The sequence below is a fragment of the Ovis aries genome, chromosome 22 (genome assembly GCF_016772045.2).
Source record: "Ovis aries strain OAR_USU_Benz2616 breed Rambouillet chromosome 22, ARS-UI_Ramb_v3.0, whole genome shotgun sequence".
Lineage (NCBI taxonomy): Eukaryota > Metazoa > Chordata > Mammalia > Artiodactyla > Bovidae > Ovis > Ovis aries.
This window is the reverse complement of record NC_056075.1, coordinates 17,558,373-17,581,945: the sequence shown is the minus strand read 5'-3', so window position 1 is coordinate 17,581,945 and position 23,573 is coordinate 17,558,373. Positions and strand designations below refer to the sequence as shown.

The following is a 23,573-nucleotide window of genomic DNA, read 5'->3' as shown; positions in this document are numbered from 1 at the left end:
CTTCCAATTTACTTTTAATAAACTGTCATGGTGTTGCTACCTCAAAATGAAAAAGATGGCACTGAAAAAGGGAAAATTATAAACTCATCTAACTTATGAATAGCCATGCAAAATCCTAAGTAAAATGTTGGCACATAGAACACAGCAGTAAAAGAATAGAAGAGTAGCCTGCCAAAAACGTTTATCTAAGAAATACAGGACTAGTTCAACATTAAGAAATCTATTTGCATCATTCAACATATTGATAGCTCAAAGGAGAGAAGCCATATTCATGTCTCAATAGATGCTAAAAAGGCATCTGCACATTTCAACATACCTTCATGATAGATCCTTGACTTAACACACACACATATACACATTAACATAACACACACAAATCAAATATATATCTATGTCCCAAAAGCCCACATCATGTTTATCAATAATAATTCTAGAAGCATTTCTGTTAGAATCAGGAACAAAAGATATTTATGATCACCATAGTTATTTCTTTTTTTTTTCTGGAAATACTAGCTAATATTTAGCTACCCAAGATAAACACAGTGAATATTGGCAAGAACAAATATTGTTCGAAGTTAATGTGACATGTGGTGAAAAAACCCAGAAAATCAATTGGAAAACTATCAGAAACAAAAGGAGACTCTATTAAGGTAACTGACTACAAAATTAATCAACAGTAAATAACTTTTGCCTTAATGAAATAATTTGATAAAGTAATACTTTCATAATGGGGGGAATCACAACTTTAGTAGAAACAGAGTAGATAATATATCTAAGAATAAATCATAACAAAAATGCAAAAATATGCCAGCCATATAGGAAGAAAACAACAAAATTCTAAGGAAACTTTTAAAAAAGAAGTAAAAATGGAAATACATACTGTTTCCTCATATGGAAATGCCCTACATAGTAAAGATGTCAGGACTTCCTAAAATAACCTATAAATTCATGCCATTCTGATTTAAACAGCATCTTCATATATGTATTTGTGGGTGTGTATGTACATATATATTAAGAGTGTGAACAAATGATATTAGAGTTTTTCATGTAGAAATAACAGAGAGAACAAACAGCAGTGATAGGGACAGAGGTAGGGGAGGAGAAGAGGTCTGATGTTCTATCCCAACATACGTGATATCAAAATGCAAATGAAGGGCTTCCCTGCTGGCTCAGTGGTAAAGAATCTGTCTGCCGATGCAGGAGACATGGGTTCGATCCCTGACAAGATCCCTCATGCCACAGAGTGACTAAGCCAGTGTACAGCTATTGAGCCTGTGCCCTGGAGCCTGGGAACCACAACAAGAGAAGCGACCACAGTGAGAAGCCCACATACCACAGCTAGAAAGAAGGCTGCGCAGCAACATAGACCCAGCAGAGCCAAAAATAAAGCTGATTATTTTTAAAATGCAAATGAAGATAATAATTAAAACCATTTGGAACTCAAGAAAAAAATAGATATATGGAACGAAAGAGCTTAAAATGAATATGTTTATATACTAATTTAGGTAGCATTTTAAATGAGAGAAAGATGGATTAGTCAGGGATATGTGAATATTGGAATAATTCAGTAGCTCATTTTTAAGAAAATAAAGCTGGGATACTACCACACTTCATATACCAAAAGTGATTTTGGCCAGATCAAAGATGTAGGCATTTAAAATTTTTATTTACGCATTTATTCTTGGCTGTGCTGGGCCTTCATTGCTGCGTGGCCTTTTCTCGAGTTGCAGCAAGCAGGGGCCACTCTATAGTTGCAGTGCACCGGCTTCTCACTGCGGTGGCTTCTCTTGTTGCTGAGCACCGGCTCTAGCGCATGTAGGCTCGGTAGTTACAGCTCGCAGTCTCTAAAGCACAAGCTCAATAGTTGTGGCTCACGGGCTTAGTTGCTCCACGGCATGTGGGATCTTCCCAGACCAGGGATTGAATCCATGTCTCCTGATTCTTTACTACTGAGCCACCAGGGAAGTCCAAAGATGTAAGGATTTTGAAAAGAAAAAAGAAAAAGAAACGTGAAACGTACTAGAAGGAAGCAAAATTGCATATTAATTATAATCTTGCACTGTAGATGGCCTTTCTAAATAGCACATAAGAAAAGAAAGCTATTGCATGAAAATTTTAAACCTTTATACGGCTAAAACAAAAAGAAATAACAAAGGGAGAAAAACATTTGCAATGCATTTAATAGTCAAAGATTTAATCCCCTAATTTTCAAAAGGTTCTTACAAATCAGTAATAAAAAGATGGACAACCCTCCCCCCTCCCCAACTGGGGAAAGATGTGATCTCACAGTTCACAAGAAAAAATATAAATATCACATAAAACATGGAAAACTATCCAACTTTGGTGAAATACCACTTTTCATCTATCAAATTGGCAAAAGTAGTTTGGCAAAACCAGGGCTGGCCCAGTTGTGGGAAAATAGGGCTATTTAACATACTATTAATGGACATATAAAAGGACCCAACATTTTGGGATTGCAATGTGATAGTATGTATCGAAATATCAAATGCCCATACCCTTTTATCCATTGATTCCATTGCTTGGAATTTACCCTACCAAAAGCAAGTAAGACCTCAATGGTTTCTTTGTTTTGTATTTTGTTGTTTGTTTTTCCTCTCTCTTCCCTGAGGCTTCGGTTAAATAGAAAAAACTGAAGTTAGTCTAAATGTGTGTTAATAAGAGACTGATTAAATAAATTTTAATACTATGTTGCTTTGAAAAAAATTAGGTTAACATTTACTGTTATGAAAATATCTATGAATTAAGGAGGGAAAAAGGCAAGATGAAGGACAATGTACATGATGTATTTTGTAATTAAAAATATTATATGTGTATATACAGATGTATTACATTTTTTGGACTGGAATTCAAGAAGCTGTCAGCAATAGTTATCTTTGGAACCTTAATACTGTACTTAAATCTTTTGTGACATGGGCATGTATTTTTAAAACATTTTACAGAAGTTATCTGCGTGGTGGGATTATGGGCCATTTTAATTTACTTTTTACAGCTTTCTATATTAGGAACAATGAATATATATTTTAAAAAATAATTGTGCCCAGAGGTAAGTCATCTCTAAGGCTCCTCTGATAATAGCGAAAAGACTCATGCTTTACAGAAAGTCAGGGGCTCCTTCCTTTGTCTCTTCCTTGTCATCAGAGACTCAGGGGTGGAAGGGTGGGGGAAGGTATTTACTTTTTTCCTGGAGGAGAGGCTGTATCTTTCTAAGGATTCTCCAGGCCACCGGAAAGGTCAAGAGCCATTTTTGGAGGGAATTCCTGCCTAGGGAGGGAAGTTGGACAATGAGATTGTTTTCAAGCTTCATTCCCTGATCTGCTGACCTGGGTATTTCTGCAATTGTCCAGCTGTTGTTCCTATGTTGGGCGCCGAGGTGGAGGCCCACAGGCCATATCCATTGGAAAAAACTGTGACAAGTTTGGCATTGTGGCCCACGAGCTGGGCCATGTGGTTGGGTTCTGGCATGAACACACCCGGCCAGACAGAGACCAGCATGTAACCATCATCAGAGAAAACATCCAGCCAGGTAAGTAGTCTGTATGGAGCCTAGAAGCGAGCGGTCAGGCAGGTAGCACCATGGGGTCAGGAGGGAGGAGAGAGAGTGGTTACTGGGGGCAGACCGACACTCATTGGTAAGTATGGAGGCCTTTGTCACCAGCACTTTATCCTTCCATGTTTTGTCTTTCTGGGGAGGTCATCTGCTAGAGCTTTCAGGTTAGAGCAGAAGCAAAATGATTCCATGTTGTAAAGGACAGTGAAATCTAACTCCATTTAACAGGAACAGAAGCGACCAGAACACTGTTGCAGCATCAAAGCTACTCATCCAAAAAAAGAGTTCTCCCAGTTGCTTTTCGAAGACTCATTTTTGCTGATGTAGGCAACACATATTTTTGAAACTGAAATCTAATTAGGACACAAGTACATGAAAAGCAGTATTTCTGCCTATCCCAAGGCAGATAAAGTGTCTAGATTTCTTAAAAATACCTCCCCGTGTTAAACAGTTTTATACAGAAGTTCATATTGAACATGAAAGTCACTGATTGAATAATATATTTGCCTTAAAAATGCTTTCAAGAGTTTGAATAGTGAATTTGAGATTGAACTTAAATATTGGATTTCTTTTCTTTGTTCCTTCAATAACAAGACTAGAGAATTAAAGGCAATTTATTTTTTCATAACTAATCTATTAACTTACTTGAAGTGTTTTGAGAGGCATTTTGGGAGGGGTGTTGGGTGGTGGGGTTGGGACCACATAGAGCTGTTCTAAGTTTCAAATTTCTAATCTGTCAAAAACAACAAGAAGAACCACCACCAAGCCTGTCATTTGACTGACTAACAGAGCTCCCGGAAGTTGCTATGGGCCCTCCTTCTCCCCTCCTCTGCCTCCTTTCAGGTGCCTACCTTGGTTTTCAAAGACGTTAACAGAGTGTTGTGTCACAGGTCAGGAGTATAATTTCTTAAAAATGGAAGCTGGGGAAGTGAGCTCTCTGGGAGAGATGTACGACTTTGACAGCATCATGCACTACGCCCGGAACACCTTCTCAAGGTCGGAATCTATGGTTACGCCTCATCCGTGTTGTACTGTGCCTGCCGCAGGCGGGGGTCAGATTCCAGGAGGTCTGCGGAGAGCAGGTCTCCGCATGTTCCTGGCACAGTTGGCATGTCTGTCCTTGAAATACGGTGGCCTCTGGGCTGCAGTGAAATATAATCTAATCAGGTTCCTGCTAATAAGATTGAATCCCATTGTGAAGCTGGTGTTTCATCATGCCCTCATGTCACAAGCAGCAAACTGGAAAAGGGAAATTATTGAGGGGTTGGCTGGAATCATAACTTAGAGGCTCTTCATAAAATTTCCAGCGGGTGGGGCCCTCTTCTAAAGTATATCCAACCATGTCTCCTAGAAGAGGTGTGGTTTATTGGAAGCTAGACCGTGTCAGAGTTGGGAGGGTGGTAAATTAGGGGCTCATTTTAGAAGAAAGTGGGGCTCCAGCCAGTTGGAGGTCTCACAGGTAGCGGAGCTTGGAATGAGAACAAAAATCCGGGTCTCCTGCCTGCTGGCCACACGTGATGGTAGCTGGTATCCTCAAGCCTGGGCAGGCCAGTTATTTATGGCTGGCCTCAGCAGGATCGGTTTTGATGAGCTCATGCTGTGCTGGACCCAGTGTTAGGTATTTTGCATATTACCCTTGCTTCTGTATTACTGTATTATCCTACCCTTATCATGTAAGTATTTTGTATAGAGAAGTGTTTCACTGCTTGTCCCAGTTTTGTAGATCTTTCCACTCGAGTTATTTTTCTCTCTTGGTATTTCCCCCCCCACCCCCCTAGTTTCAGCCTAAAATCAGCTTTTTATTTATTTAATCATTAAATAAGATTTAAGGTGACTCCCAATATATACAAGAAAAAAAAATTAGGTGAGGAGACTTGGAGATGTCAAGAGGGAAAAAATAAGGGTAAATAGCTAAGTTGAAGCTTGGAATCTATTTGGCATTCAGAATATATGCCACAAAGTCATGTGCCCTTTGTTAGGGTTGGCAGCAAATCCTCCCCCATGCCTCCTAGCAGGTCATAGCAAAGAGGGAAACAGTCGGTTTCATGAATCTCTATGTTCATCAAGATCAAAGGAAACCATTAGTTCAAGCGACACACAGCTCTTGGGAGTGGAAAGGACACTGTTTACCCAGGCTGCTTGGCTCTTGGGTACAGCTTCTGAAAGCATCCTGTCGATAAGGTCATACATACTACCATGGGCGACATCCTCTACATCTCAGCATCCCAAGTTCCAAGGGGGCGCTGGTCCTCTGGCCACACAACTGAGTTAGTTATGATCGCCATCCTGCACCCAGGCAGGAGCTCTCCAGTGCTTTAATGGGTGGAGTTTGGCCCAAAGTCAGCATCTTGGAACACCTGGGATGGGAGTGACCTACCCAGTTCTCTTTACTCTTCTTCTGGCTCTTTATAAGAAGATACAAAAGGGAATATGATGTGATGAAGAGACCACTGACCTGAGAGTCGAAGGCTGAATTCTAGCCCTCGTTCACCCATGCACCTTGCTGATGAAGGAGGTATAGATAGTAATTAGGGGCAGCTTTGTGTGGGATCAGATCTCCACCTTCCTGGGCCTCAGTTCCCTCATGAGAGAGTTGGAACAGATGTTTTTGGATCCCTTCCAGCTCCAACATTTCATGTTATAATTTATTAACCAGAATGTGAAAGATTGACAGATATGATCTCACACATTGCCATATGGGAATCTGAGGCTTCCTCTTCCACACTGGGAAATGGAGACTTTGAAGGACCTAACCCGGGGGTCTGAGAGGCAGGATGAGTGCTCCTTCTGCAGATGTTGGAGGTGGAATGCTTGGATGTGGGTGTGGGACTGACTCACAGGGTTGGGAAGTGGTGCAGGGAATAGCCAACTTGCACTGCATTAGCTCTGGGGGTGGCTAAGTGGAGCCAAAGTATTGATTTTTTCCGGGAATCAAGGTCAAGTTGGTCCAAGTGAGAAGCTTGTACCTTGTTGAGTTGCTCAGTCGTGTCCTACTCTTTATAGCCCCATGGACTGAAGCATGCTAGGCTTCCCTGTCCTTCACCATCTCTTGGAGCTTGCTCAAACTCATGTCCATTGAGTCGGTGATGCCATCCAACCATCTTGTCCTCTGTCGTGCCTTCCTCCTCCAGCCTTCAATCTTCCCCAGCATCAGGGTCTTTTCCAGTGAGTCAGCTCTTGGCATCAGGTGGCCAAAGTATTGAAGCTTCAGCATCAGTCCTTCCAATGAATATTCAGGGTTGATTTCCTTTAAGATTGACTGGTTTGTTCTTCTTGCAGTCCAAGGGACTTGCAACAGTCTTCTCCAACACCACAGTTCAAAAGCATCAGTTCTTTGGCATTCAGCTTTCTTTATGGTTCAACTCTCACATCCATACATGACTACTGGAAAAATGATTGCTTTGACTAGATGGACATTTGTTGGCAAAGTAATGTCTCTACCTTTTAATACACTGTCTAGATTGGGCATAGCTTTTCTTCCAAGGAGTAAGCTGTCTTTTAATTTCATGGCTACAGTCACCATCTGCAGTGATTTCGGAGCCCCCCCCCCAAATAAAGTATCTCACTGTTTCCATTGTTTCCCCATCTATTTGCCATGAAATGATGGGACTGGATGCCATGATCTTCAGTTTTTGAATGTTGAGTTTTAAGCCAGGTTTTTCACTCTCCTCTTTCTCCTTCATCAAGAGGTTCTTTAGTTCCTCTTCACTTTCTGCCATAAAGGTGGTGTCATCTGCATGTCTGAGGTTATTGATATTTCTCCTGGCAGTCTTGATTCCAGCTTGTGCTTCATCCAGCCCAGCATTTCTCATGACGTACTCTGCTTATAAGTTAAACAGGCAGGGTGACAATATACAGCCTTGATTTTCTCCTTTCCCAATTTGGAACCAATCCATTGTTCCATGTCCTTGTACCTTGGATCTTGTTTTTATAGATGCCAAAACTCTTCATATTGCTTTATTACTTATCTATTAATTATTCATATAAATTTGTTTATTATTATTTATCTGTTGGGACTTCCCTGGTGGTCCACTGGTTAAGACTTCACCTTCAAAAAAAAAAAAAAAAAAAAGACTTCACCTTCCATTTCAGAGGGTGCAGATTTGATCCTCGGTGGGGAAACTAGGATCCCACATGCCTCATGGCTAGAAAACCAAAGCATAAAACAGAAACAGCATCAAAACAAATTCAATAAAGACTTTCAAAATAATCCACATCAAAAAAATATTTGTCTGTTGTATTCCTCTCTCCCTCACTGAACTGAGGTCTTTATGGATTGAGACCACCTCATTCTCTTCTACTCCCCAGCACTCAAGACAGTGCCTGGCACAGAGTTCAGTAAATATTTGTCAAATGAACAAATTAATGAATGAGTCCAAGGAAACAGGAAATCTGTAGTGCTGGGGACTAGGTGAGGGAATAAATGTCCATCATCTCACTACAATTCTTCCCATATGCAGATACCGCGGTCACTTCATTAAGCAGAAACTACACGTTTCTATTATGTAGGAAATTTCAGATAGATTACTACTAGTGGGTTGTAGAAGCTTAATTGCCTTCTCCATGCCTGCAATGTACCAGTTACTATGCAAAGTTCTGTAACTAGAGCCCATGGCAAGAATGCAGACAAATCTTCTCTTCTGACACCAACATTTCTTTTCTTGTCTTTTCAGAAAAAAACAATTCTTTTTTTTTTTCTTATTTCTAACCCACCAGGGAAGCCCACCCCCTCCTGCTACCATGATGCTACCTATTGTCACCGTACCTTGCGTGTATGCTAAGTCCCTTCAGTTGTGTCCAACTTTTTGCAAACCTATGGACCATAGCCTGCCAGGCTCCTCTGTCCATGGGATTCTTCAGGCAAGAATATTGGAGTGAGTTGCCATGCCCTCCTCCAGGGACTCTTCCCGACCCAGGGACTGAACCCAAGTCTCTTTCCTTCTTCTGCATTGGCAGACAGGTTCTTTACCCCTAGTGCCACCTGGGAAACCCTGTCACAGCACCATCTACCCCAAAACTTGGCTGTTTATAATAGCTTATTTTTTTTTATGACACTGTGTGAATCATCCTGACTCATTCCTTGCTGGTCTTGCCTGGGATTGCTGCCACAGCAATAACCATTAAACCTCCCAAGACCCAGGCTTTAAAATGTACATGCCATTATCTCTGTCACATTTTATTGACCAGAGCAAGGCACAAGTCTAGCCCAGATTCAAGTGATGATGAAAGACATCCTACCTCTTAATGGGAGTACTTGCAACTTCACACTGCCGAGAGATATGGCTGTTAGGAGGCACAATTTGTTATTTTAACAATCCACTGTAGTTACCTTCACACCCTGACCCAGAACTGAGAATGGTCCCAGCAAATCTATTTTGTCGCCGTGTCCTCTCTGCTAATTTTCTTTATGGATTTTCAGAAAACTACTTTGTTCAATGGGGATATTTATCAATGGAGTCTTTAACTAGGGGTCTTTCCTGGTCTACTTTTTGTTAAATATCCCCCCCTTCTTAACCCTCTGTCATTACTCTTGGTCAGGTGTCCCCTGGATCTAGCCTGCCCATCATCTTTGATTCTGCCAAAGAGCAGAAAATGCCTACAGAGCATTCAGTCATCTCTGGGGCAAATGCTATTCTTGCTGTTGGGAAACTCAGTCTGTGTGTGTCTTTACAACTGAGCTGTCTGCTTCCAACTTCATTCCCTCTAGTTTATTGCAGTTCTTGCCTCCTCCCCTTGGTTGGACCCAGGCTGTGGGGAGTGATATCTTTGGAGGTTTCGTGGGCAAGAGTCCAGGAGATGAGGAGACAGTTCTCTGGTACAGGAGCGTCTTTGTTTGGAGAACTCTGAGCTGACAGTTTTATTCCCTAAGGGCATCTGCCAAAGCTGTTCTTAGTTTAGCAGAGTGTCAATGCTAAGGGTTGTCCCATATAAAAGGGGGGATGTGACTGCAGCAGTTTACACAGGGACGTCTCTTGTGGTAAACATCTTCTGGAGCCCACCACAGTGCTGCCCGCCCCAGGATGTGCTTGGGGGGAGGTGGGAAGGGGCCCCCAGCCTGCAGAGCCATCTGACTGTGAGCCGTGGTTGCTCCTGCTGCTTTGGTTTTTGAAGTCTCCACACTTCCTAACTCTATCGGGGATCTAACGCACCTTAAGATCTCTTTCTTGGGTGGTGGGAAACACCGGCTGGAGAGAGGACGATGTCAGGAGGGGGTGTCCAGGCCTGCCTGCGTTCGGGTCCAGGGTTGGCTCCCCATCACTGGCTTTGTACCCAAGTGAGTCTCTGAGGCTCTGCAGGTTGGTATTCTCACCTTAGATAGGACCCCGCATAACAACAGCACCTGCTTCTTCGGGTGTTATGAGGGTTAAATGAGATGGTGCATTTAAAGGGTTCAGCCAGGTCCTGGCTCGTAGGCAGTTCCCATGAATGGACAGCGTGTGTGAGCACACACTGCCCTCACAGCAGGCTGCTGGCCGAGTCGCCTGCACCGTGTGAGTTTCCACAGCGTCAGTTAGTCTGAGTTGCCAAGAGATTATACAGGGCCCTGCATTTTGTGCAGCAAAATGTCTTTCTCCAGGGGAATCAAGACAACAATTACAAGTAAAAACGTTTTGTATTGGAGCAGAAGCACCCATGTTTAGATTCATAGGATTTAGACTTTTATGCAGTCATCCTCTGTGGTTTCACTCTTGGTGAAACCGGTGAGGTCAGTGAGGGAGACCAGGGATTCCACAAAAGTGTCTCTAAAGGACCCAGAGGCGAGGCAATAGTGAGAGACAGGCCAGGTGGTGAAATGTTAGGGCAAGCGGTCCTGAAACAGACATCGGCAGACAGTCTGGTTAACAATGAAAAGAAAGTGAGCTTGAAATCTGATTTAGGAAAAAAAAAGAAGTATATACAAAAACAAAAAAGGAAGAAACAGGGACTAATATATATTTTCGAAGGTAATGCTGACCTTAGGGAAAAGGAAACGTTTGAAAGTGAGAGAGAAGAGAAAGGAGAGAACAGCTAATAACTAGGTAACAAGCATTTTTTGCGTTCCCTTTTGAGTCTAAATAGCTATTTTGCAAAACCTTTTGATGCCAGTGTCCTGTCTTGGCTGTGGGATTTAATTCAAGAAGCCTTTGTTGAGGTCTGCTCTGCTATAGTTCCCCTGAGGGCAGAGATGAAGGACCTGGTCTCTCTGCTGGAGGAACTTACTGTTTAGCACCGAAGATAATTATCATCAATCCCAAAAGATAATACAGTTTGATAAGAAGAATCATATCGAATTAGACAAGAAAGGCCCAGAGGAGGGAATAACTCACTCAGGATGGGAGGGATAGAACTTCTAAAAGGGATAGCCATCTGATGGAGTTTTGAAGATATGAACAAGAGTTTGGTAGTGGTCAAGAAGATGGGTGGTGGGCAGCCTTGGCAGAGGACAGCTTGCTTAAGGGCATGTTTAGGGCAAGAAGGAGGATGAAGTTGTTTATGGTAAAGGTGGAAGAGTCAGAAGAGGAAGGCTGAAGCCAGCGAGCCCGGGCCTGGAGCTTCAGGTGATGGTTGCAAGTGGGTGAAGGCCTCCAAGCGGAGTGGGCACATGCATGCCCTTATATTCAGGATGATCACATTACTACATTGGGTGGGGAGAGAAGAGTGGCTGAGCCTACAGTGGGGTGACTACTAAAAAGAGTTCAGGAATGGAATGCTGATAGCTAAGGCAGTGGTCTGGAATGAGGAGAAGGGCATAGATTCAAGAAATGGATAAAGGGTGCTACAGACAGGCCCTGGTTCCTGGTTTCAACAAGGGAGTGAGAGGGAGAAGACAAAGCCAAGGGCACCTTCAAATTCAGTCTCAGGTTCATGCAAAGAGCAGAAAAATGGAGTGCATTAGGTTTTGAATGAATTGGATTTAAGAACTCCATAGGACAGTGCAGTGGAGGGGTCACTAGACATGTCTCTTAGCAGATGGTTCTAGAACTGGAATCAGAGAATTAGCTATCAGCCTATAGGTGTTCCCTGGTGGCTTAGACAGTAAAGAATCTGCCCGCATTGTGAGAGACCTGGGTTCGATCCCTGGGTCGGGAAGATCCCCTGGAAAAGGAAATGGCAACCCACTCCGGTATTCTTGCCTGGAAAATTCCATGGACAGAGGAGACTGGTGGGCTACAATCCACGGAGTTGCAAAAAGTCAGACACAACTGAGCGACACTATAGGTATTGGTTAAAACCCAGATAGCAGGTGGAGCAGGAGAGAGGAGAGAAGAGGGAGAGTGCAGGATTCTAGAAACAGCATTTGCAGGAGGCAGGAGAAGAAGATTCTAACTTGAGAGAGCGGTGTCTGGGGAACCAGGGAGAGGAGAGTCTGAGAGGGGAGGGCCCGGCAGAGGGGACCATGCTGCAGGGAGAGCCGCTGAGCGCTGACAAGTGTTCGCCCAACTTCTTGGTCACTGGCTGGTGACTGGTGACCATTGCTTGTGTAGTCAGACTGCAGCTGGACTGAGGAGTAAAGGGTCAGTAGGCAGCCAGACGATTCTTTCCAGATTCTTGGTTAAGAAGGGATGGAAAGGAACAGGGTGGTAACTGGAGAAGGCCCTGCCCTCCAGGAGAGGTCCCTGATGGGGTCTGGAAGCAGAGTGGGAGGGTCAGGCAAGGGGTTAACCACGCCCATGACAGGGAGATGTGAAGAGGGCCAGTGTCAGCCAGGCAGCCTAGTGGGCTTTTGTCTGCTTTGCTCCTCTTAGATTTCATTCCCACTGGAGCAGAGCGAGATGGTTAAGTTCAAAGAGGCTGCCATGACCATCTAAACCAATCTCTCACCGTCCAAAGGGGCGAACTGAGGCTCAGAGAGGGAAGGGACTTGTCTGAGCTCACCAGGTGGCAGTCAGGCCTTAGACAGAGATCTCTAGGCCAGAACTCTCCTATTACCTCCTGTCCTCTGTATTCAGCCCGTTTTCCATCTGATTATCCCTCCTGCCAGCAAAGACCCCAAACCCTGAACGCCTTCTTTCACCAACCCGTCAACCAGCTCTTGCTGACCAGCCCCTCCCTGAGAACCTCTCACTGTACTGGTTCCCAAGCTCTCTCTGGAGCCTCTCCAAGACCTATCCACGTTGGGAGCTGCCCGTTGCACAACTCCAGAGGGCACCACTCACACGGTCATCTCTGAATGGTGCTCCCTGCAACTGTGCAGTAGGGGTGGTGGTGGGGGGGACCCTGAGGCCTGGACCTGTCAGGGAATTTGTGGAGATGCTCAGGACACTTCAGTAAGGAAGCCCTCAGGGCCACTGGGCTAGGGCATATTTTTAAACTTGGCAGAGTCATTTTCCCATTGGAAAGGGAGCTGGCAGCTGAGGAAATGGAATGCTAACATGCCAGTGCCAGGCCAGGCAGCCCTGTGAGTCACATCACCAGGGGTGGGCAGGCCAGGGGGTAGGAATGTGGATGGGGTGTGGACAAGGACAGGAAGACTCTAAACCCCTACACGGATGGCCTGACAGCCTTGACTTTTATTCTCCTTTCTCCCTCTCTCCTTTCTTCCTGTAGAGGAGTTTTCTTGGACACCATCCTCCCCCGACGAGATGACAACGGGGTCAGGCCAACCATCGGCCAGCGCGTGCGGCTCAGTCAGGGAGACATAGCTCAAGCCAGGAAGCTGTACAAATGCCCAGGTAACTGTAAATCACGGGGTTCCAGGGCCTCCGGAGCACCACAGAGACCTCTCAACCACTGTTTGCAAGCATCCCTGGGGCTGGGAAGATACCTCGGGGAGTGTGCTGCCGTTAGGAGGTGGTAGACAGTGTGGAAAGTCCAACCAGTGGAGTGGTGCAGGCAACGAAGCCAGTGAGGACTCTTAGAGGCCACAGCTTAACTTGTGGGAAGCTTTGGAACTCTCTGGCAAAGCCCTGATGGTCAGAAGAGGAAGAAGTCGTAGTGGAACGACAGTGAACGGGGGTCCAGCGTGGTGTGCGTGCCACAGGGGTGAAAGTGCTCTCCTTGCTAAGGGAGTAGGGGAGGTGGGTTTGGTAAAACAATGACCCAGGGTTTTGCAGAAAGGCAGAGTGGGGGAGCATGCTTTTAGAAGGGTGGAAGCTGGCTTTCCAAACACTGGAAGGCAGAGGGTATCTCAGTGCTGTAAATGAAGTCACTTCTGTGATCTCGGGCTCTCCTAACCATCCAAGGCGCTGGACAGTGGCCAATATTCTGCCCTTGGAGGCTGGACAGGACACTGGATCCCAGCAGATGTCTGTTTCTCTTCCAGTTCAGAAGCCCCAGCCCTTGAGTTTGCCCTCTTTGCTTCCATCTCATCGGCTTCAGCATCGTCACCTCCCCCTCCCCCTCACCTGCTTGCCACCCTAGGAGAAACTCACGTCAGCCCCTTTAAGTTGCTGAGCTTCAGTGGAAAGCACTACTTTACAGCAGGCACGTTTTTACCAGTGATAGGAGAAAAGGCAATTTGGTGGCTTGGAGAGGAAAAAGGAAATTCTACTACCAAAAGGTCTGGTTATCTTTTCCAAACTCTTAGACCAGACCTGCATATGATCATAGGACAGAATATTTGAAATAGGGGTAATCTTAGAAAATTGGCTTATCACTTTTTTTTTTTAACCACACTGCCGGCAGGATGCACTTACTCATAAAGCCACAACCGTATTCGGTCCCCGTAGGATGGCAGTGCTGGCGCTGCTCCCCTCCCCGGCCACCGTTCTGGGAGACTCACTTCCTCCTACAACCCACTTCCCGACCATCTGTGTTCTGGACCTGCCCAGGAAAGCCCTCTGGCTGCCCCAGCTTGTGTGCAGAGGACCGTGTGGGACTGCTCCATCATGAAACTCTAGGAAATGTGTCCATCCAGCTATTAGTCGTCTGGGGGTATGTTAGGGCTGAAATACAGGACACATGTATCATATAACCCTGCTGCATTGAAAGAGAAATCTTATAGCATTCCCTGGGAAATGCCATAGTATTTATTTAGTTATAATGTATATACGTATGCCTCTTGCTTCCCCCCGAAGGATTGGAAGCAGCTGGTAAATACCATGGAGCCATACAGTAATGTGTCTGTCCCTGCAGAATGTTGATGATTATTCTAAAATGATTTCCACAGAACCCTCGGGGGTGTTGACTGCTGGGCGTAATCCTCACGATGCCTGGCAGTTGTTCAGTAACATGATATCGAAGCCCCGATGTACAGGATTTCCTGAGGTCAAGGATGGGCCGTTCTCCAGCCATCCCTTCCTACAGCTCCCCAAACTGCATCTTCAAGCAGTTTCAAGCAGTCACTGAAAGCAAAGGTGGTTGCCACGTGGAGGCCACATTGAATGGAGGAAAAGAAGGAAGTGTGTGTCCCACACTTTGGAGGTGGCCCCACGAGTCGAGGGGCATTCAGCAAATCAACGCTCTTGTCTTTGAGTTCTGAATCCCTAGAGGTGAGGGAATACGAAACCCACAGCTTCCAAGCTTATGCCTGCAGACATTGTTTCTTTTGAGAACAGATTAGGGGAAATACTGCTCACATACATAGGACTAGGTTCCAGACTCCAGGCAACCCTCAAACATTCAAGGGAAGAATATCCCACTGTAGAACGTGCCAGCTTCCTGTGCTGCTGGTCATTTTCCTTCTTTTTCTTGACTATTCCATGCTCTTTCGGAGGTGGGTAGCAGAAAAAGAAGAGACAAGATCTCACTCAGCAGCTGTGTTAAGCGCTGTGCTGGGCCGTTTCATGTAAAGCAGATGGTTTCATTAACCCTCTAAGCAGGTCCCACCCATTTCACAGATAAAGAAAACTGAGGCCCAGCAAAGCTGGGACATGTGCCCACCACCCAACAGCCAACTGGAGAGCTGAATTCAAAGCCAGCTCTAGGCTGTGCTCAATCCTGAGAGCCTCAGAGGAAACCCTTAGGGTGTTACTTTTTGGCCCCCAGGCCTAGTTTTGCTTTTATCGGTCAGAGAAATGTCAGTCTGCCTGCCATGCTTTTCAGCAAGGTGTTCCTGGGGCTTTGGCTGGTTAACTGAATTTGCTTAGCCGCCCTGTGCATGGGCGGGAAGCGTGTGCAGATGCCTGAATCACATGTCTTGTTTTGCTTGTGCAGCATGTGGGGAGACCCTGCAGGACACGATGGGGAACTTTTCTGCACCTGGTTTCCCGAACGGCTACCCTTCTTACTCCCACTGTGTCTGGAGGATATCAGTCACTCCAGGAGAAAAGGTAGGTATGAAACCACCTCGGGAAATGACAGTGTATTCTTTGAATTGGGTGAGGCATGAGGAATTAGTGTTATTATTCATAGTAGTAATGGTATCTGTTATGTTATGTTATGAGCACCTACTATGTGCCGGTTACTGGGCAAGCTTGCTGAACATTCATGATTTCTGGACTTTCCCACCCGCCTTCCCCATACAAATGGAGGCCTGTGTATTACATGTCCACTGGAGTTCTAAATCAAGCTCACGTCTGGTCAAACAAAGTAGGTGCTATCCTCCTACCTTGATAAAGACACCAGCAGGATGCTCTGGAAGGCAAGGGACCAACTTAGAATTTCTTGACGCCTCAGATTCTGTGTATCAAAGTGGTACTATAAGGAGAGTTAGCCCCCAACCAGGGCGGTCCCTCCTCCTCTTCCCAACACCAGTTCCATCTAGGAGCAATCAGGGCACACCCCAGCCCATAGTCCCAAGCATTCTCCACACCTACCTTGTAAACAGCTGTTGCTGGGCTTCCCTTCTTGCGGAAGTGGACGGGTCATCTGTGTTGTCCACCTTTGGGAGGATGGATCCAAGGCAGAGATGTTTGCACACCCTGGATTCCTGTCCTGGGTGCAGTTTAAGGTGTAGGATCTGGGAAAATCCTGGTAGGCACATTCCTTTGGTTCTGAAGATTCCACAGCCCTCTAAAGTTGAGCCCAGGGCAGGGGTCTCTTTTGCCCTGGTGCAGGGGTGGTATATTCTTAACCTTTCTGCAGGGTTCATCTTCTTGTCTCCAGTATATGAACAAAGAATCTGAGTCTCAGACTTTTAAAAAATTGCCCCCATCCACTACAGGATATAGAACTGGGAACTGGGGGCTTCTGCACCTCCGAGTTTGTTTTTTTCCCCTACACCTCTCTACAAAACCAAAGGTCCTTCAGGTTCTCTTGTTGCAGGAAGGAGGACCCCTTCCAGGGCCCGAAACTGGGCTCTTGTCTAACACTCGGAAATGAATTGTCCGAGGAGACACATGTGCTGACAAAGCAAGAGATTTCATTGGGAAAGGGCACCCAGATGGAGAGCAGTACGGTAAGGGAACCCAGGAGAACTGCTCTGCCGCGTGCCTTGCAGTCTCAGGTTTTATGGTTATGGGATTAGCTTCCGGGTGAACTTTGGCCAATCACTCTAATTCAGAGTTTTTCCTGGTGGCGCACGCATCGCTCAGCCAAGATGGATGCTAGCGAGAGGGATTCTGGGAAGTGGACGGACACACGGTGTCTCCAGGAAAGACTGAATGATGGCTAGGAACCACTGTGAGCACTTTCTACGGGCTAGGCATTGTTCTCCGCATAGCATGTGGAGTCTCTCACGTAGTCCTCACTTCCTGTGACTATTACCACACTCATTTTGCAGGTAAGGAAATGAACTTGCCTAAGGCCACTTGTTTGTTGTAGAGCTGGGATTTGACCCCAGGCAATTTGATTTGGAGGGCCTGGATAGTTAATCATCCTAAATTATTCCACAAAGCGGACAGGCTAGACATTTAAACATGCATTCATACACACAGACTCACATGCACACACACACAACAGCCACATGCTCACATCCTTCCTTTGGCTCTAGGCATTTATAACAGTGTGGTTGTCATCTTGAACCTAAGAGACTTCAGAGCAGTCTGCCTTGAGCAGGTTTGCTGTCCTTGTGCCTGCAGGAGGCTCCAGTGGAGGGGGGCAGGAAGGAGGAGGAGGAGGAAGAGGAAGGGATGTGGTAATCCCTAAATTGTTGAATTGCCCTGAATAGCAGAGGCTATGTGATATGTGTGAACAGCAGAAGATTCACCAAGCCCTGATTATAAATGCTGACTGGGGCAGGGAGAATATATCATTGAAATTCCAGCCCCAGTTATTTCAACTTTGGCTTCATCCAGCCTTCTCCAGAGGTGTTAGTAATCAGCAGACTTGATTGATTTGAGTTTCGCCTCTTGTGCATCAACCTCTTCCCCTGTGGTCTTCATGGCTCACTAATATACCTAAATAATTAGCCTGAATAATTATCCATTCATTTACACTGTGAACATGTTACTGAGGAAGTTGTAATAACATTTCCGTTCTGAAAATTTTCAAAGCAAAGGCTAAAGAATTATATTGCAACCAGTTAGCAAGGATTACCAAGCCCTTCCTTCCTGAATTCCAGCATTGTGAGAGAGATGAAAGAAATATAAGGTATAACCTCTGTCTTCAAGAGACTTAGAGTTGAGAGTCCTTTCTTCACCCCTAGGGAGTCTGATTTAATTGAAGGAGGGGCATTTGCTCAGCACCAGTACTGTTTTTAACTTCTGAAGTGAGTTCAGTCCACAGGCAGATTGAAAGAAGAGTAACATCTCACACACACACACGCACACACACACACACACACACACACACACAACAGCACAGGAGGTGAGCTGGCCGGTTATTTTCCGGTACTGACTTCACTTCCTAGGAGATTATAAGGCTCTGTCAAAGATGGTGCTGCCTGTCCTGAGACCTGAACTGTGAAGCTGTGGGCACTCTCAAGATAGGCTATGCAAAGAGCCCTTAGTGTTCCATGTCCACGCAGTGTGGATTTTTTTAAATCACCCTTTATCGAGTGTCTGTTATGTCCAGGCATGGCACTATACATGCCATATACAGTTTCTCATGCAGTCCCGTCAAAAACCCAGTGGTGAACATGTTGTTTTACAGGTGAGAAAGCTAAAGGTCCAAGGGGAAGTATTTTCCCAAGATTTCAGAGCTGGAAAGAAATCCAGATCTTCCTGCTTCTAAAAACACCTGCTCTAGAATCACTCTAAGAGAGAGGGAAGAGTTCACCTACTCTAGAATCACTCTAAGAGAGGGGGAAAGTTCCAAAAAGGAAAAGTCAAGTTTATCTGGGTAATCAGGGAAGGCCTCAGGGAGGAGGGAGGGGCCCCCGATCTGGGTCTGGGAAGGACCCATTTGTACAGATACATCAGGGTGTACCTGGAAAACAAGGTCAGGTAGGCTGGGTGCTGGAGGCTCTGAAAAGTAAGCCAAATTTAGTTTATGAGACAGGTATATAGGTAGCCACTGAGGTTTTCTGAGCACAGGAGGGATCTGGTAAACATGAGCTGTAAGTGCAGGATTGATCCAGAAGACCTGGTGTGCAGAATGGTCGGGGGTGCAGCAGGCCTGGTGAGGTGGAGCAAGACTGGCTCATAGCAGGGACTCCGACATCTCAAAGGAAGAAAGTCCATCAGCGCTGGCATAAACAATGGAGGCCAGGGAGAACTAACCCCGAGGTGGAGCACCTCAGTGACTGGGGTGAAGGTGTCCCCTACAAACAGGGAAGCTGGGAGGACGGTGTTTTTCTTTTGAGGTGCCCTCCAGTTAATGGCATCACCGATTCAATGGATATGAGTCTGAGCAAACTCTGGGAGATGGTGAGGGGCAGGGAAGCCTGTGTGCTGCAGCCCATGGGGTTGCGAAGAGTCAGACACGACTTGGTGACTGAACAACACAGTTAATGGGCCAGCACAAGAGAGACAACAGTGGACAGGGCACAGGCTGCCGCGGCAAAAACCAGAGAGGAGAGACTCCAAGCAGAGAGGCCAGGGAATGAGGACAAGACCCAAGTCCTTTCCATGTGGCCAGGAGTGCCGCAGAGCCTCCAGCCCAAAGGTTTAGCAGAGATTAAGACCCGGGGCTATAAGAACAGAAAAGAAGCGGTCTTTGGAAGCAGGAGAGTGAAGATGCTAAAAAAAGGTGAACTGACTGTGAGCAAACCCCCCACCGCCCCGGGTGGGAAAACGTCAGGGGTGCAGGGGCTGGGGCATTGCCCTTATGCAGGACTCTGGAGAGAAGAGCTGAGAGGTGACAGGTGAGGACACGCCAAGCACAGACAAGGAGCCCACCGGAAAGCTGCAGCCAGACAGTCCTGGGCACCATGCGTGGTGAGCTCCAAGCAGGGGTCAGGGGAGAGGGCAAACTTGACCCTCCGTCTGGGCTGGCTGGGCTGGAAGGGGCGCAGGGCCCATGTGCTGAGCCTGCAGGGCCACCCAGCCCCTTCCATCACTTGTGGACTAAGGCACCGACTGAATGGCCTCCGGGGTGGGCGGGGGGGGGGAGTCTCAAGATTGTCCAAAGGAACTGAAGCATCCTTCCCAGTTCCTCGAAACCCACCTCCCTCCTCACCTCTCCTGCCCCCTCGCTCCAGACAGGCACGCAATGGCCTCTACTGAACGCTCAGCACAGTTCCCTAAGTGTCTCCTTGGTCTGCTCGTGTCGAGCCCTCACACCACAATTCTGTCTGGCCCCCCTCTACCCATGCATCCCGTTCCCCTTAGGTTAAATGCCACCTCCTCCAAGAAACCTTCTTCTTGTCCCCGGGGCAGAATCTGGTTCTCCTTCCTCGAGGCTCCAGAATGCCTTTCTGTCCATCCCTGTCTTTTCAGCATTTCTTCCATAGTGTTCTAATTGATTTAGCACACCTGTCCTCCTCTCCTTCTCTGAGTTTTGGCAGAGAACTTACAGGCAAGAACTCTTTCTTACTGACCTTTCTATCTTGATTGGCCGACACAGACTGGCACACAGTAGGTGGTCAATGAACAATGGTGGAATGAATGAATGAATGAACAAAATTGCAGGAAGGTTATTAACACACCACACCTCAGAAGAGTGAGGTCATGGACCAGGGAAACATTGATCACAGAGAAGCTCGGATGCACTCAGGCTCACCCCGGGCCCTTTAGAATGATTGATGATGTTTTAAGATCTTTTTGTATCTCTAAACTTCACTGACCCCTTACCTCCTCCCAAATCCCCAGTCTCAATGCATCCTGGCCTGTGTTTTTAATGCGTCTTGCTTTCTGTAAACCACTAAGCGACTTCAAAAGCTCAATTATTCCCCAGACAGAACCATAGAACCCATCTCCTCTGTTTACTCCTCATCCTGTTTAAGGTTTATTATTTAATGTCATGAGGTTTCCTGTGAATGCGTTTTTGAGAGGACACTCCTACTGTGGTCTGAGAGCTCTGTATGCTAAAGGGTAACGTGAGAACACCACTATGCAAGATGTATCTTCAAAACTCCTCAGACTGGGCTGCCAAAACTCACTTTACGGTAACTCTTTACAGATCGTCTTAAACTTCACATCCATGGATTTGTTTAAAAGCCGCCTGTGCTGGTACGACTACGTGGAGGTCCGGGATGGTTACTGGAGGAAAGCCCCCCTGTTGGGTGAGTTGACTTCAGAGAGCCTTAAAAGAGACGTGCTCAGATGCTCTCTGTGATGCTCTTAAATGTTTGGAAGGGGCCATCCACCAGTCACAGGAAGCTCTCACGGGTTGGTGTCGTTGTAAAACTCTGAACACTCCATTTGGCCGCACATGTTAAAAGCTTTTAAAACTGCGAATACTCTTTGACCCAGCCGTTCCACTTCTTGGAATTTATCCTAGGGAACTAATTAAGGAACTGTGCAAAGCTCTCGCTACAGGGACATTCACTGAAGCAGGAAACATTGAAAACAATTTAAATATTCAACAGTAGGGGTTAGATGAATAAATTATAATACATCTTTTCCATGGAAAACTATCCAGCTATTAAAAACAAAGTTGGACTATTTATTGATACAGAAAGATGTTTGTTGTACACTGCTATGCAAAAGGTGTTGCAAAATGGATATGCAGTAAGATTCTATTTTAACAAAAGCATATATGTTATGAAGCATTGCAAAATCAGACACCCTCAGGGCTGCTGTCCATAGGGTCGCACAGAGTTGGACACGACTGAAGTGACTTAGCATGCATGCATGCGTTGGAGAAGGAAATGGCAACCCACTCCAGTATTCTTGCCTGGAGAATCCCAGGGACAGAGGAGCCTGGTGGGCTGCTGGCTAAGGGGTTGCACAGAGTCGGACATGACTGAAGCAACTTAGCAGCAGCAGCAGGAATAAGGTAAAAATGAGAGAGATGGCGTTGGTATAATAAAATAAAGAGTGGTGGGGAGTGTGGCAAGCTAAACAGTAAATATCCTGACTCAAATTACCCAAAGCAAAATTACTTAAAACAATCATGCAGGCTGGATTCAGCTGGAAGGAACCATTTTATGACCTACAATATAAATATTAAGTAACCTTAGAAATGTAAATAAATAACTGGTTATTTCAGGATGATGAATATAAAAATTTATTCTCTTGTTCCTGGTTTAGCTGTATTTTCTAATTCTTCTCTGATAAACCTGTATTCTTTTGGGAAGATGAACAGTACATGAACTCATCGATGAAAAGGCAGGTGGGCCTTTGTGTGAGAGGCAGTGGGCAGGTGGCATAAAGAGAAAGGTCAGTTCACTCAGGATTGATCACCAGAAGAGGGATCACCAAGGGTGACCAGGGGAAGTTAAGGTCACATAGAGGCTTGGTGGCATAGGTGTCAGGACAACCGACACAGGGACTCGTTTGGCCCAGGAATGTCACCATGGTAGAGCCAGAAAGAGGAGCCGAGCGTAAGGAGTCGGTTGGGAGGGTCTCCGCTGAGAGTGGGTTGTTTATAGACGGCTGTTCAGGCTGGGCTTCTGAGGTGGACCACTCTAAGTTTTCTGTGCAAACTTTGTCCCTGGCAGATCTTCACGTGGGCAAGAAGCCATACTTGTGACGCTTCTAGTGACTGGGCCGAGTATGACAGCTGACTAAAGATGGAAACAGGAAAGAGTGGACAGCGCTAAGGTGGGCAGTTTCCCTGCCAGACCAAGCCCAGCTGCCTGTCAGATTCCAGAATAGCTCAGGAGAGACAGGGATGGAAGGTCTGGCTGGCCCCAGGGGCCCTGGCAGGTACTAAGCTTCCATATGGCCAAAGGGTCTCAGCCAGGTCAGCTACTCCTGGGAAGGGCACACAAGTCCTCTCAGTCCAGAGGGCCATGAGCTTAACTTCCTAGAGGTACCAATAGGTAGGTATTTGTGTCCTCTGGGGTGGGAACATAGCCAGAGCTGGTTTCGAGTGGAGGATGCCAGGTTATCACTGGTAGGGGGTTCAGTCAGGTAGCTGGTGGTCCAGGAAAGCAGGGCAAGAAACTGACTCCCAGGCCAGGCACAGACAGACAGGAGTGTGTACGGTTCGGGACAGATGGGTTATGCCACCCGATGGCAGGAGGTGGAGGCTGTCTGCCCTGGGTTTCTGCTTCCTGTCCAACGTGAGCAGACGCAGTGTGTATGGGGAGGCATGACTTTGTACGTAGCACCGACTGGGTGCAACAAAATTAAAACAGAGGGCTGCCCTCCTGGTCGCAGAGGTTCCAAAACCTGGCTGCACCCCAGCATCAGTGGGGAAGATTTCTGTGAGATTCCTGGGAAACTGTTGAACCAGGATCTCCATGTGGTGGATCAGGGAACAATCCCACTTACCGATAAATATTTGTGCATGTGTACCTGTCTAGTTCCAAATACACGGAAACAGGGCTGCAAGGGCTCTCAGCAAACTAAAGAAGGTGGTTGCCTCGGAGAAGGAAAGCGTGGGGAGGGGGCAACCTCATGGTTTGGTGTGTGTACTTCTGGATTATTTGGCTGTTTTATAAGAATGCATCCAAATATTTCATAATTGAATTTTAAGAAACGCTGTGTGGGAGGAGTTTCTTGAGAACATGGAATCGTGTGGACCTTTGAGTCACTTCATCACACACCTTCATGAGAAACCCACACTCCCCAGAACAGGCCGACTCACCAGGGCCACACAGCCTGCTAGGGGCTTGAGATCAGTTCAGAACTTAGAAGTCCTGCTGATGGGGTGAAGGGGACTGTGGATCTAGAAGGGACTCCCCATAGGACTGCCAGATAAAAATGCATGATTC

The 23,573-nt window shown here is 46.2% G+C and overlaps 1 protein-coding gene across 3 annotated transcripts in view; it reads left to right on the top strand.

Moving 5' to 3' along the window:
- TLL2 (tolloid like 2) overlaps positions 1-23,573 on the top strand; it is a 144,157-nt gene that overhangs the window by 86,633 nt on the left and 33,951 nt on the right. For all 3 annotated transcript variants that reach the window (XM_042238664.1, XM_027960295.2, XM_027960296.2), the window contains exons 6-10: positions 3,366-3,544; positions 4,459-4,564; positions 13,097-13,221; positions 15,644-15,759; positions 20,870-20,972. In XM_042238664.1, coding sequence (XP_042094598.1) covers positions 3,366-3,544; positions 4,459-4,564; positions 13,097-13,221; positions 15,644-15,759; positions 20,870-20,972 — 629 coding nt within the window. The remainder of the gene's footprint in view (positions 1-3,365; positions 3,545-4,458; positions 4,565-13,096; positions 13,222-15,643; positions 15,760-20,869; positions 20,973-23,573) is intronic.